The sequence below is a fragment of the Eutrigla gurnardus genome (assembly GCF_963514095.1).
Source record: "Eutrigla gurnardus genome assembly, contig: SCAFFOLD_59, whole genome shotgun sequence".
NCBI classification, from domain to species: Eukaryota; Metazoa; Chordata; class Actinopteri; order Perciformes; family Triglidae; genus Eutrigla; species Eutrigla gurnardus.
Genome location: NW_028155512.1, coordinates 158005 through 171308, shown reverse-complemented (window position 1 = coordinate 171308; position 13304 = coordinate 158005). Strand labels below are relative to the sequence as shown.

General features: G+C 40.1%; 1 protein-coding gene across 2 annotated transcripts in view; it reads right to left on the bottom strand.

Annotated features, from left to right (window-relative positions):
* Positions 1 to 13304, bottom strand: part of LOC311010230 (hemicentin-1-like) — an 87361-nt gene that overhangs the window by 34527 nt on the left and 39530 nt on the right. For both annotated transcript variants that reach the window (XM_084040771.1, XM_084040772.1), the window contains exon 3: positions 5475 to 5729. In XM_084040771.1, coding sequence (XP_083896897.1) covers positions 5475 to 5729 — 255 coding nt within the window. The remainder of the gene's footprint in view (positions 1 to 5474; positions 5730 to 13304) is intronic.

The following is a 13304-nucleotide window of genomic DNA, read 5'->3' as shown; positions in this document are numbered from 1 at the left end:
TTTTTAACTTCTTTTTAAGGCATTCAAACCCTGAAGTTATATGTGAATATCACCCATTTTAAACAAATAATTTATATCAAATTATTATTTATGTAACTTTTAACCTCACCATTATGACTGCTGTTTTATCTTATTCCAATAAAAAAATGAAATAAATGCATCTGATATTTATCAGAGTATTAGACTCTCCCCCCACCAAAATAAAAGCATGCCCTCATGACTTTGTATCTTTAAAACAAACAATCATGGCACATCTGGTAAGCAATGACAGGTGTACCTATCCACTTGTAAATACAAGAAACATATTTCACAGTAGGGGCTGCTATGATACTCGGACAACCTGGGGTGTCATAAGTTAACCTTAAAGGGGCCCTCTTTAGTCTCTGAGGTCTGGTCTTAGTGCCAAAGTCAGCGTCTGTCTCAAAGTCAAGGTCAGTGTCTTCATGTCGTCAGTAAGTAAGTCAGTGTTTTGTCTCTTTCAGTCTCTTTCATGGTTCTCACATGTCTCTTGTAGTTTGGATTCTGTTTTCTCAGTAGGCTCTAGTTCATTTCCACTGTTCCTTTCAGATTCCTCCACACATTCCGGCGTTACTCCTGGCTCAACTGCTGTTGGCTGACCAGTCAGGTCACTTAAGGGAATAGGGTTGCACGGTATACCGGTACTAATTTGGTACCAGGGTACTGAGGCATTTAAAACGGTACTATATTGCATTTGGACGGGACCGGTACTTGCAGCGCCGCCGGCAGCGCCCGCAATAGCGCGGCGAACTCGCCACGTGACGTCACTGCGTTGTAACTACAGCTGAGAGGACGAGGAGCGACCGGCAGCTTGGGGAGATAAAAGGAAAAAACAAGCAAGCCGGAGGAAACGGCTAGCAAGTTAGCGAGCAGCGTGGACGGTAGCAACAAACGGAGCAGGAGGAAAGCTTGGAGAGACCGCGAGAGAGCGAGAGAGAGCGAGCGAAGCATGGAGAGGAGAATGGCTGCTGCAACCGTCACCACGCCGCAACTTGCGGACAAACCAGCGCCGCGAAGTGCGATATGGCCGTACTTTAGCTAAAAACAAATGCGCAAGGCGAGGCAGTTAACGCCGATGCACCACTGTGTAAACGGTGTTTATAACATGCATGGCTAACAGCGGAAACCCCTCCGACTTAGCCAAACACTTAAAGGACCAGCACCCAGACCTGCACACTGAGCTCAGGGAACGACAGGTCATTTACTCAGGAAGAAAAGCCACATTCAGTGATTAAAGCAAGCGCCACCCCCCCTTAACAAAAGTAGCTCTGGAAGAAAAAAATAGAGCTGGTTTATTTATATTATTATATTTTATATTATATTATTGTATTTATATTTTCACATTTTTAAAATTGTGTGCATTAGAAAAGCTTGTCTTTGTGGTATTTTATTTTATTTACTGATAAATATGTTATTGTTCTAAGATTTTCTATTAAAATAAAGTCAGTACTGACATTTTTTGCGTTCACTTTTTATTTGAAAAAGTATCGAAAAGTATCGAAAAGTACCGAAACACATGTTGGTACCGGTACCGGTACCACTATAAGGGAATATCCAAATCCAGACTGAATGGTTCCAATGTATCATCATCCATGTTGTTCGTGAGAGGTTCAATAGTCGAATCATACCACAATCCATAGTCCTCATCTTCTGAGTCTGTGTATTTGTTTACAACAAAATCACTGGGTCTAACCTCTCCCCCTTCAGAGTCTTTATCTGGCGTTTTCGGTGATGTCTTTTCCTTTTCAGGCTTGTCTGTGCATTCTGTCTGTCTTCTCTATCTAAGAACTCTCCATGTAGGCCTAGGTGTAGGATCTATAGTAGATACAGGATTTGGACATATTCTCTTCCCGAGAGGCAGGAGGTGATTTCGATGGAGGTTCTTGATTTGTCCATCACCATCTGCAGGTTTCAACCGGAACACTGGTAGGTTTGGCATCTGGCTTTCAACAACATATGGGTTTGATGCCCAACAATCGGCCAGTTTATGCTTCCCTTGTAATCCAAGGTTCCATGGCAAGACTGTCTCCCGGCAACAACTGTGAAAATCTGATTCTTTTGTCATACTTCTGCTTATTGTTATCATTTTGCTTAGCAGCAATGGACTCTGCTAGTTCATAGGCAGCCTTCAACTCCTTCCTCATGTCAGAAACATACTTGAGGTAAGTTTTCTGTTGTGTACCATCACTGGAAGTCTCAAAACATAGATCTACAGGTAATCTGGCTTCACGCCCAAACATAAGAAATCCTGAAGCTTCATTTAAAGTGCAATTGTAGGCATGGACCAAATGTGCAATGTGCTGACTCCATTTCCTCTTCTTGTTTGGCTCCAGAGTTCCCAACATGTCCAACAATGTCCTATTAAAACTCTCGGGGTGGGGGTCTCATTTAGGATGGTAGGGCGTCGTTCTTGATTTTTCAACTCCAAGTGAACTCAATACTTCGTGGACAAGGCAACTTTCAAAATCTCTCCCCTGATCACGTGCATCCTCTTGGGCAATCCATAATGGATGAAATATTTCTCCAGTAACACTTTTTCCACTGTAAAAGCTTTTTGGTCCTTGGTTGTAAAAGCTTGAGCGTAGCGAATGTCGTGATCAGTAACGACTAGGACATTCTCTGTGTTGCTCGAATCTCGTTCAATGGACAGAAAGTCCATAAAGACAAGATCCAATGGTCCATCACTTTTGTAAATGAGAAAATGGTGCAACTCTCTTTGGTAAACATATCCTGAGCCAAGCAAAATATGAAAAAAATGATCACAGCAATGATTAGCATAAACAAGCTGGTCTCAATAAAAAGGAAGTAATGCTTGAAACATTTAAAAAATGCATGAAGGAATAAATATTCACCGGCTGACCAACTAAGCTTATATTATACTACATCAAAAAGTGTCTCTTATGATAAGCTCATCATATATTTATAAAATGAGTGTTGTTCAATTGATATACAATCTAAATTATTGTTCATAATTGTGTGATTCTTTTAAAAAAGCATACATTAAACACCTATGAAAGACAAACAATAAAAATATAACTTTAAAATGAAGTCGTTAGTGCTATAGAATATTTGATTAATATTCATTTGAATTCATTTAAACTGTTACATTAAAAACTAAACAGGTAACAGGGAAAGATGACCACCTGTCTGTTTTCAACCTCACTAGCAGGATCAAAGTGTGCATCCTCATCCTCCTCTTCAGGAGCAGAGTGTGTTCCTCATCCTCCTCTTTAGGAGCAGAGTGTGTTCCTCATCCTCCTCTTTAGGAGCAGAGTGTGTTTCCTCATCCTCCTCTTCAGAAGCAGAGTGTGTTTCCTCATCCTCCTCTTCAGGAGCAGAGAGTGCCGCCTCATCCTCACTGGCAGGAGCAAAGTGTGTTTCCTCATCCTCCTCTTCAGGAGCAGAGTGTGTTTCCTCATCCTCCTCTGCCTCCTTCTCTGGCTCTGAAACAGACAGTAAAATGAGGAGGACCTGACTGCTAACAATTTGCAGAGGCTTTAATTTTTTAGAGGCAAAAAGCCATTTCCTAAGTAACACACAGCTGCATTAAAGTAAGCACTCAAGTGAATCAAATAGCTACTCCTTCAGATTATAACATGCGTCTCAGCTTGATATGTCAACAGGTGTTTTCCAACATACAGTAATTTATTTTTTCATTTGAGTCATTTTTTCATTTCAGTTTCTAATATCTGAGGTTTCTCTTGAGCTTCTGCAAACATTCTGTAACATGTAGCTTTGCAGGCGTGTGCTCTCAGAGTGCTTCCTTGCTTTTATCTCCAACGCGCCCCGCAGGCGATGAAGAGTCACCAGAGGTCAAATGAAACGGTGACGCCCTTTAATTTTAAAGCTACAAGTGATCAAATCAACATGCTGAAATCTAATGCTCATGTTTCAGCTGGTTGAAATACTTGATCATCATCTCACCTTGTGGTTTCTGTAAAGTTATAAAAGACAAAAAGTGAGAATAGAGAAAGAAAGAAAAAAACAGGAAAACTGCTCCAAGGTCTAATCCAGGAGTGCCCACTTATTTTCCTTGTAGGGCCAAAACAGAAACCTAATGGTAAAGCATATTATAGTGAAAATCATGAGCGTGTGCTAGTCCTGCTCAATGTGTAAAGTGTCCTGAGATTACTTCTCTTGTGTTATGACACTATATATAATATAATTGAATTGAGATTCAGAATGGTATGATCCCAAGTTCCCGTCATTAAAATGCTTTTTGTCCGTGTGACAGCCGTCGCACCAAACTGACTTTCTGCCCATCATGTTCAGATTACGAAAATTAATTAATAATCAGGGATCCTAATATTACCTCACAAAAAAACCCAAACAGTTCAAACAGCATTTAGATTCCGTTTCTTTCTTTAAAACTTCGTCTGAAACATCTGGCGTCTCCCTGACTCTCTGCTGGCCTGCATCCACATCATTCTGATCGTTACTAGCAAGATTATTCGGACCGAGAGGAGAAGGGAACTCACTTTTCTTAACGCTCATCTGTGTTATTGTCTTTTCTTTAAACCTCACAGACATTTTAGAAAACAGTCAAACAAACCAGTAGAGAACAATGAGTGCTGTTAGTAACCAGGAGTGTTATATTGATTAATGAATCAATTGTTCAACAAAAAATACATTCATTATAATAATCAATCAATACTTTTAGTCAAAATTCCCAAGCATTCACTGTTTGCAGCTTCTCAAATGGAAGATCATGCAGCTTTCCATTCCACTAGTTTGACATCCAATAAATAAAATGATTAACTAAATTAATTAGTTGTTGCAGGTGTGAGCAAATAGGCAAATATGTTAATTAACAAAAGGTACCTGTGATTTCTTTCTGTGAACTTCCATCTTTGTTTTGCTCAGACAAATCTTTAATGGCAGAGCTGACATGCCCTGGAAAGAGTGAAAGTAAACACATCATTGTTTAGCTCTTTTCTACTATGTATAAGTCATAATGAATAACGTGTGTTAATGTAACCTTTTCATGGCATCTCATCATCATGTTTATAAATTACAGTCACACATAAATGCCTTTCTATAGATACTGGTTGAACCTTTGATCTAGAAATAACAGCTTATTAATAACCAATTACTCATAACTGAATACATACTGTAGATATCAATGTCTGTATTATTGTATATCAACTAGTTGCTGAAATTTCTCCTGTTTAGGTGTGAACTTTTTTAATATTTACCTTTACGGCGGAGATAGCAGAACTCTACGGCCAGAAAGATGATGATGTAAATCATGGTGATGGAAACACCTACAACTAAAACATGTACAACGGTGCCGGCAATCTTGCCTCCAGATGAACCGTCTGCACAGAAAGAACAAAAGTGAAACCTTTAGTTACATTTTTAAGTTCCAAAACAACATTCAAGCAGTATGTTGCACAATTTCTCTTACAAATTTTTTTTTTAATAATTTCTGCCTTTCTCTGAATGTGAAATCTTACCTGGGTAGCAATCCTTTGCTGTGAATGTCGCCGTTTCACTGCTCAGAGGGTTGCTCACATTACAAGTGTATACTTCATCATCATGTTCAGCCCCCAGAGAGATTTGTAACTGTTGGCCAGGCTGCAGGTTTCCATGTGTTCTCCACTCAAACTTCATTGGAGGTCGGTAGACGGCAGAACACAGCAGCTGTGCAGATGCGATAGTGCTGCCGCTGTTGCTCATCTCACAGGATATTTTGGGGCTGGCGACCTTCTCTTAATGAATACATGAAAGAACAAATCAATTAATACATACCAACGTTTGTTGTATTCTTCAATTTTCTAGACACTAAATGTAATTTCAGTCAATCAAAGGGATTATGAACTGTGTATTTAAACTTGAAATCACATGTTTTGCTACAAGATAATGAAGTGGCTAAATATTATTTATCAATAAATAATTTTCTGGTCAGAACAAATCTTTACACTCAAGAAACATCACCAGAAAAAGACATTTAGGCAATTTTAGACATTTTTAAGCAAAATTTCAAGTGAAGTCATTTTTCAAGCGTTTGCTTTTTATTTTAAGTGCAAATAGATTTGTTTTAGAAATGAGACATTTTGACTAGACATAAGAAGTATTTGTTAAGATTTAGATTTTTTGCAGTGAACCTTTGAATTTAACATGGTTTACTGTGTTAAAATACTCAACATCACTTAATTTTCTGCTTTAGACATAAGAAACAACTTGGTTATGGACAAGTTACACATCTTGGTTATATTTAGGAGAGTAAAACAACTTTGGTTATGTTATGTTTGCATTTATATGTAAGAGAAGAAATGCCTAAGTCATGGCATATTCTGCCTAAGTCACTTATTTATACATATTAAGAGATAACTGGTTGTGATATCTGAATCATTGCACTGCTGGGTGCGGGTGAAAACGTTTCTGACACTGCTACTCTGTTACTTCCAGCTCCTGTGATGCAGGTGACTTTGTTTACTGGGTAACTGCATATAACCACTTTGTTAAAAAAAAAAAAAGTTCATAAAAGATAACTTACCTATCACCTCCAATTTATAAGATGAATGATGCAAACCTTTTTTATTGTATACATCCGCTATATATTCCCCGCTGTCCTCAAATCTGAGGTCGGTGATACTGAGTACTGCAGTGACCCAGTCCAGAGTGACCCTGTTGCCATAAGTGCCGTACACATATTGCTCCTTGCCATAAAACTCTACCACTCTGTTGCCATTGTGTAACCACAGAATTCCTACAGCGTCTCCATCGGTGTCTGGCTTTAGGGTGACCTCCCCCCCCTTGAGGGCATATATTGGAGATTGCCCAGCAGCTGCAAACAGAGAGCAGAGACGTTTAGAAACATGCAGTATTGTCAGATCAGAGGGGTATTCCATCAAACTAGCTAAGCGCAAAGCCGGGCTAATTTCGATAAGCCTCGCTACCTTTAGCGAGAGTTGCATTCCATCAATGTGACTTGAGGCACTCTCCGCTAAGTAACCATGGGAATTTATCCGACCAAACTAGCCTGCCCCTGGGCCGATTATCGGCGCCGATATTCAGCATTTTTTGACGCAAATCGGCATCGGCCTTTTTCTTTAATCCGACGGCCGATAAGAGATCAATTTAAAACTGGGTTATTTTGGCTCTGATGGAGCCGCGCCTCTCTGTCTGCAGCCACTACTCTGTCTGCAGCCACTACTCTGTCTGCAGCCACTACTCTGTCTGCAGCCACTACTCTGTCTGCAGCCACTACTCTGTCTGCAGCCACTACTCTGTCTCCAACATTGTCCCACCCACAGCACCATCTGATTGGTTACCCACAGAGCCATGGCATGTTTAACAGCCAATCAGCAGTGAAAGCTGTGCATGCTCAGTGCTGCTCACACACGCGGCGGTGAGGAGAAAAAGTTTGGCCGAGTGGAGAAGCTGCGGAGGGCAGAATACGTTTCGAAGATAAGTTAACGCAGCAGACTCTCCTGAAATTGTAATAAACATCCCAGTAGTGATGGTGAGATGAAGCCTCTTGAAACATCAAAGCCTCTCAGCCAGATGAACCACCAAAGTGGTTCGACCCCAAAGCTTCAAATATGTACGCTAGGGACACCTAGTGGTGAATGAAATTATGAAGAAAGTAAAAGAGTTTCCAGTCAACCTAACATAAGATGTTTGCTATATCCAACATCAAATCATTTGAGAATTAAAGTCATCTTGGTGATACATGTGTGTGAGTGTGCCTTTCATAAATAGTTCTGAACTCAAGATAGAAAATAACTCATTTGATAAACCACAGACTTGGATTTGAACCTACAACACTTTGATAATGTGTCTCAGTCCTTAGACACTACACCACCCGAAACATGAGATAGGAGTAATACTTATAATGATATATAATAATAATAATTTGTAATATAAGTAATGGACGCATGGGGGTGGATCGTTGTAGCTCTATCTTAGATTCGAACTTGCAACACAAGTCCAACTTCTTAACCGCTACACCACTGCCTCTTTGTAGTATGACCAGCAGTAGAAATAATTACAATAATGATGTATAATAATAATAATAATAATAATAATAATAATAATAATAATAATGATAAAGTGATATATTAGTCAAAGTGGTAGGCCAACACTGCAATTCCACCTTGGATTTGAACCTACAATGCTTTGATAATGTGCCCATTTTTATAATAATGATGTATAAGAATATATAAGAATAATTAATAAGAATACTGATAAGCCCACAAGTTAGTATTCGTGTATGAGGCATTTTTATAGTCATAATGTCCCGCCAATTGTAAACCTGTATCACCGCGGTACCTGTATCGCGAAAAAGTAGCCCGAAACGAAGCCTCGCTCGTCATATGCTACGTCATTTTGCCGAGGTGAATCAGATCTCGACACGGAGCTTCGTTGGGGGAGGAGCCGAAATTCTCGACACATGCCTCGAAGCCTCGACGCAAATCATAACATCACTACATCCCAGTCCTTTACAACTCACAACTACTAGTAACGTTACCATGAGCCCAAAACACAAACATAAGCGGCAGCTCTGCTCGCTCGCAGTCCCTCCAGAGGTGTCTGTTAAGTTAGACCCATTGTAGCGTATACCTACAAAATATCATGTCTTTAGAGCGTCATAACTCCGTAATGGTTTGGGCTAGAAACATGCGGTTTTTTCCTCTTAAACTAGAGAAACGGGGCTAAATAACGGAACTCTGCTTGCCCACGTGAGCGATTTATTTCTGACAACAAAACGAATGCGTAAAGTTGTAAAGATGTGACTAGATGTCTCCTCGTCTCCGTGGCGCATTTCTCCGTTTTGTTTATGTATATCGTCGATCACTTCTCATCCGCCATCTTGCTAGTGACGTATAGAGTTACGTTTATTTCTCGGACACTCCTATTGGCTCCCGTAGCGGCTTTTACAGCCAATCGGAAAGCCTGATTTACGATTGGCCGTGAGTTGTTGTGTTTGCCCAAACGGGAGACACAGAGGAGTTCAGAGCAGAGCAAATGACGGTCAAAAAGTTACTGTAGTGAAAGAGAAAGTTAAATACATAAATGGCATAGAAGAAGTACACTATATACACACATATTTAGGGCAGGGAGAGGAAAGGACTATTCCTGGCAAAACAAAACGCCCATGGACACTACCCAAAATAATATCCATATTTCATAGACAGAAGCAGCTTAATATTAGTATATATTTATTAATATTATTATATTATACATGTTGCAATTCTGAAAAGCTGTTTAATAAACATATGCTTAAAGGCATTTAAAATAAGTTAAGTGTTGGTGTTTATATTATTCAAAATTTTGACACCAGTATTTTCCAGCACCAGTAGAATTCAGACCCACTGGCCCGACTGGGCAAGTGGGAAAAAACCTTAGCGTTGAGCCCTGCCTTGTGACTGATTTTTTTTTTTTTTTGTAGCCGACTCCCTGATTTTTGTATTCAGCATACATAAAGCTTGTTTTCTGTTTATCCCCATCACGCCCCCTTGTCCGATTAACTGAATTTGGGTCCTCCTCCCCTCTCCATAGTTTTCCCTTTTACCCCCTGAGTGACATGTACAATCTCATATAATCCAATACAAATAATACTGTGCCAGAGAGCTGTTGGTTCGTATCTATGACGAGTTGGCATTAGGGCCTGTTAGTTTTTTAGAAATGCCAATCAATATTAAAGTCAACGGTGAAGGTTAATGCTCGACTCGTCCAACATACACACACTTAAATCCAACATAACAGTACACAAACTACAGCCTCAAAAAGTAAAAGTAAATTACACCTCACTGACCTAACAAACCTAAACCTAAAAAATGACATTGGTACTATAAAACAGACACATTGTTATTAGCTGGAATTAGATATTTAACTAGAGTTGTGCAGGTTTACTCGACGTTAGACCTGCGCGGATGTGTTTTCATGTCGACACGATACGTGCAAAGGTTAAAAAATCCCAAACCACATAATCCATAAACTCACCATGGCAGAAGGCAGGGCAGATGAGGCAGACCAGGAAAACCCGACGAGCCATTTGAGAGGAAAAACTCACGGATTATTACTTTTCCTCAACCACTTTGGGCAGAGGTTAGGACAAAATTACAGAAACTACTGCGCACGTAAAGAGGTGTCTCTAGTAAAAGCGAAAGCATCTTTTGTTTTAGTCAAGTCCCTAGTTTCACAAACGACTTCCTGCCCTTCAAAGTAAGTTCGAGATCTCCTCTCATGTATTGGCCGAACACCATGTGACATTTACCCTGGACTTGGACGCTTGGTTAATTATTAAATTAAATACTACATGTCCATTATATAAAGACACAGTTCACTGCTTTCTATTTTAACTCAACACATTCTACATAAGTTTTGATTTCAAGATTTGAATGACTTGTTACCTGGCATGTCACCGTCACGTCTGTGTGCTTTATTTTGAAAATATGCAGGAAGCTCGACACCCTTCGTTTCACAGGCGAGTCCAAACAAGGGGGCGGAACGCTCACCCGAGGGGTATTCCACCAAACTCGCTAATTAAAGCGGCGCTTACCTGGTTAAGCCTGGTTAGAACTAACGCCAAATTCCACTTGCGGCTAAACCCATTCCATTAACGCATTTCAGCCGCGCCTTGTTGAGGCTAATTCAAGCCAGGTTAACGTTGTCGTGTGTTACGCACGTTCACGGGATATGAAGCCAGACCAGAACCGTGAAATGTCGAATCATCGAGAAAATGGCAGAAAAGACCAGAGCAAAAATTATTGATGGAACTGTACGAGGAGTACAAACCCATCATAACCAAAAAAGGGAATACTGTAGTGATAAATAAAAATCGCGAGGCTGCTTGGGCAAGAATTGCCGAGCGATTAAATACGGAAGTACCGTTAAGAGTAACATGTTCTAATATAATACTGACAACATCTCAAACGTGGGGATAGTGTAGAGGCAACGCGCCGGCTTTACAACTTTGTGAAACTTATTTCTTTGGCCGGAACACTCTCTCTCTCTCTCTCTCTCTCTCTCTCTCTCTCTCTCTCTCTCTCTCTCTCTCTCTCTCTCTCTCTCTCTCTCTTAGATAGGTAAATGCATCTACATTGACCAACTCATTTATCTCAACAATTCAATGAACCTATTAATGAACTCACCTGAAGGGAATTTATGTGGCTTAAAATTGCATGCAGCAATGCCTTTGTCATTGGGATCTATAACATGCTATTAATAATTACATCTTTATGTCTATCATGTTTTTGTTATATTTGGGTTCTGGGGAAATTGTATGACATATTTATCATAGTTAAGGTAAAATGTTGGTCTAATTCTCTGATCTAAAGACAATTATACAGGCAAAAAAACACACACAAGATGTCCTCGCTGGGATGTGAAGCTGCGATGCCCACATTTAAGGGAAGGTGCATCACCACTCACCCAACTGGGAGCTTTAGACAAGGATTTGGCCAGTTGCTCTGAAACAAAATAACCGATTTATTCATATTTTTTAATTGCAAGCATGTATTCTTAGACGCTTGATGAAAATATAGTCTGTTTGTACTTCATATATGTTATTCTGGTCATTTTTGGTCTTTGACGTGACGAAATCACGAGGACTAGTCTTGGCGGAACCTTCTGCTGGTACAGTTGTTTCCGACAGACGGACTTCTCTGAAACCCCGACTAAAGTAAGCCTGATGGTTAGCCTGCCCCGGAGCAGGCTAGTTTGGTCGGATAAATTCCCATGGTTACTTAGCGGAGAGTGCCTCAAGTCACGTTGATGGAACGCAACTCTCGCTAAAGGTAGCGAGGCTTATCGAAATTAGCCCGGCTTTGCGCTTAGCTAGTTTGATGGAATACCCCTCAGCAGCTCCGCAGCCCGGCTTGACCCCCTCATTGCTGCTTGCATCTATATTTTGGTTTATTTTCTTGATTTGTTTTCATTTTAACTGTTACTCAACTCATCCCATGGTCTACAGTCTTGTTGTTTGTTGTGATCCCATGCAGGATAAATAAAATCTATATTTTTGTATACACAGTCTCTGGTTCCAGTTTATTCTAGGTCTTATATTGAATAGCACCTGGTCACATATTAAAAAAAAAATGAGATTAATTTGTTTGACACAAAGGTTTCACACACAAATATTAAATTGACTGGTAGCAATTTAATATTTGTTTGAGGTTATGATTTTGTTGTGAATGAAATAAAACTGAGTTATATCGACCACTAGATGGCAGTGTTCACTGGAAGATAGACACAAAAAGCGTCACATAATACCATTGTGTGTGTGTGTGTGTGTGTGTGTGTGTGTGTGTGTGTGTGTGTGTGTGTGTGTGTGTGTGTGTGTGTGTGTGTGGCTGGTCTTAGTGGTTTTAGCTGGTTGATGGTTTTAGATGGTCTTAGCTGGTTCAACAGGCTATTGGTGGTTTTAGATGGTCTTAGCTGGTTGATGGTGTAGAAGCTGTATGAATAGGCTGGTTGATGGTTTTAGACGGTTTGCATGGTTGGGGGTGGGGGATGAGAGTCAGTTAGTGTGTTGTGTTTAAATTGAAACATGCAATGTGACATTGCTGCTGTAGCAAGTGGTCAGATCGGGCATGGTGAAATTATTTTTAGCACTCTATAGGATACGGAGAGATAAGTTTGGTTTTTACCGAAAGTAAACCTCTTGTCCAGCAACTGGGCCTCGCGCTGTATTCCTCCGCTCACAGATCAGCAGCTGTTGCAGTGTAGTGCCAAAAGAAAGCGCGGTCTGACGGCGATGTAAAGTGGTGTGTATTTTACCTACGTACACTTGAGCTGACGTAAACATGTTTAGGTGAGCCTTGTTTTAGGCGGTTAATTTGGCTTTTTCTCTGGACCCCGTTCACTGCAGTACAAAGCTGAGCGTCTGGGCTGGAGTGGGTCTCTACTTCTCCAAACTCTGCCCTGATCGGTGATTATGGCAGGGAACAGATCGACTATAGATATGTACTTAATCCTTGGGCAGTATCTTGATACATCTTCTGTTTATTAAGGGAAGGTCGTGTGAGTGAGCATGAGAGAGAGAGAGGAGCCAGTTTCACCGTGTTAAGCCACTAAACACTAAAGTTGTTAAATATTCATGTTCGTTAAAAATAATAATTTTATACTGTGAATTTACAGTTAAGAGTTAAAAAAATAAAAAAACAGCTAAAACCAGCTTGACCAGCTAAGACCATCTGACCAAAACCTAGCTAAAACCATCAAACCAGCTAAAACCAGCTTAACCAGCCTAAGCTGGTTTAACCGTTTTTTTTAGTAGGGAGGCAATCTTCTACCCTACACCTTTTTATATATATATATATATATATATATATATA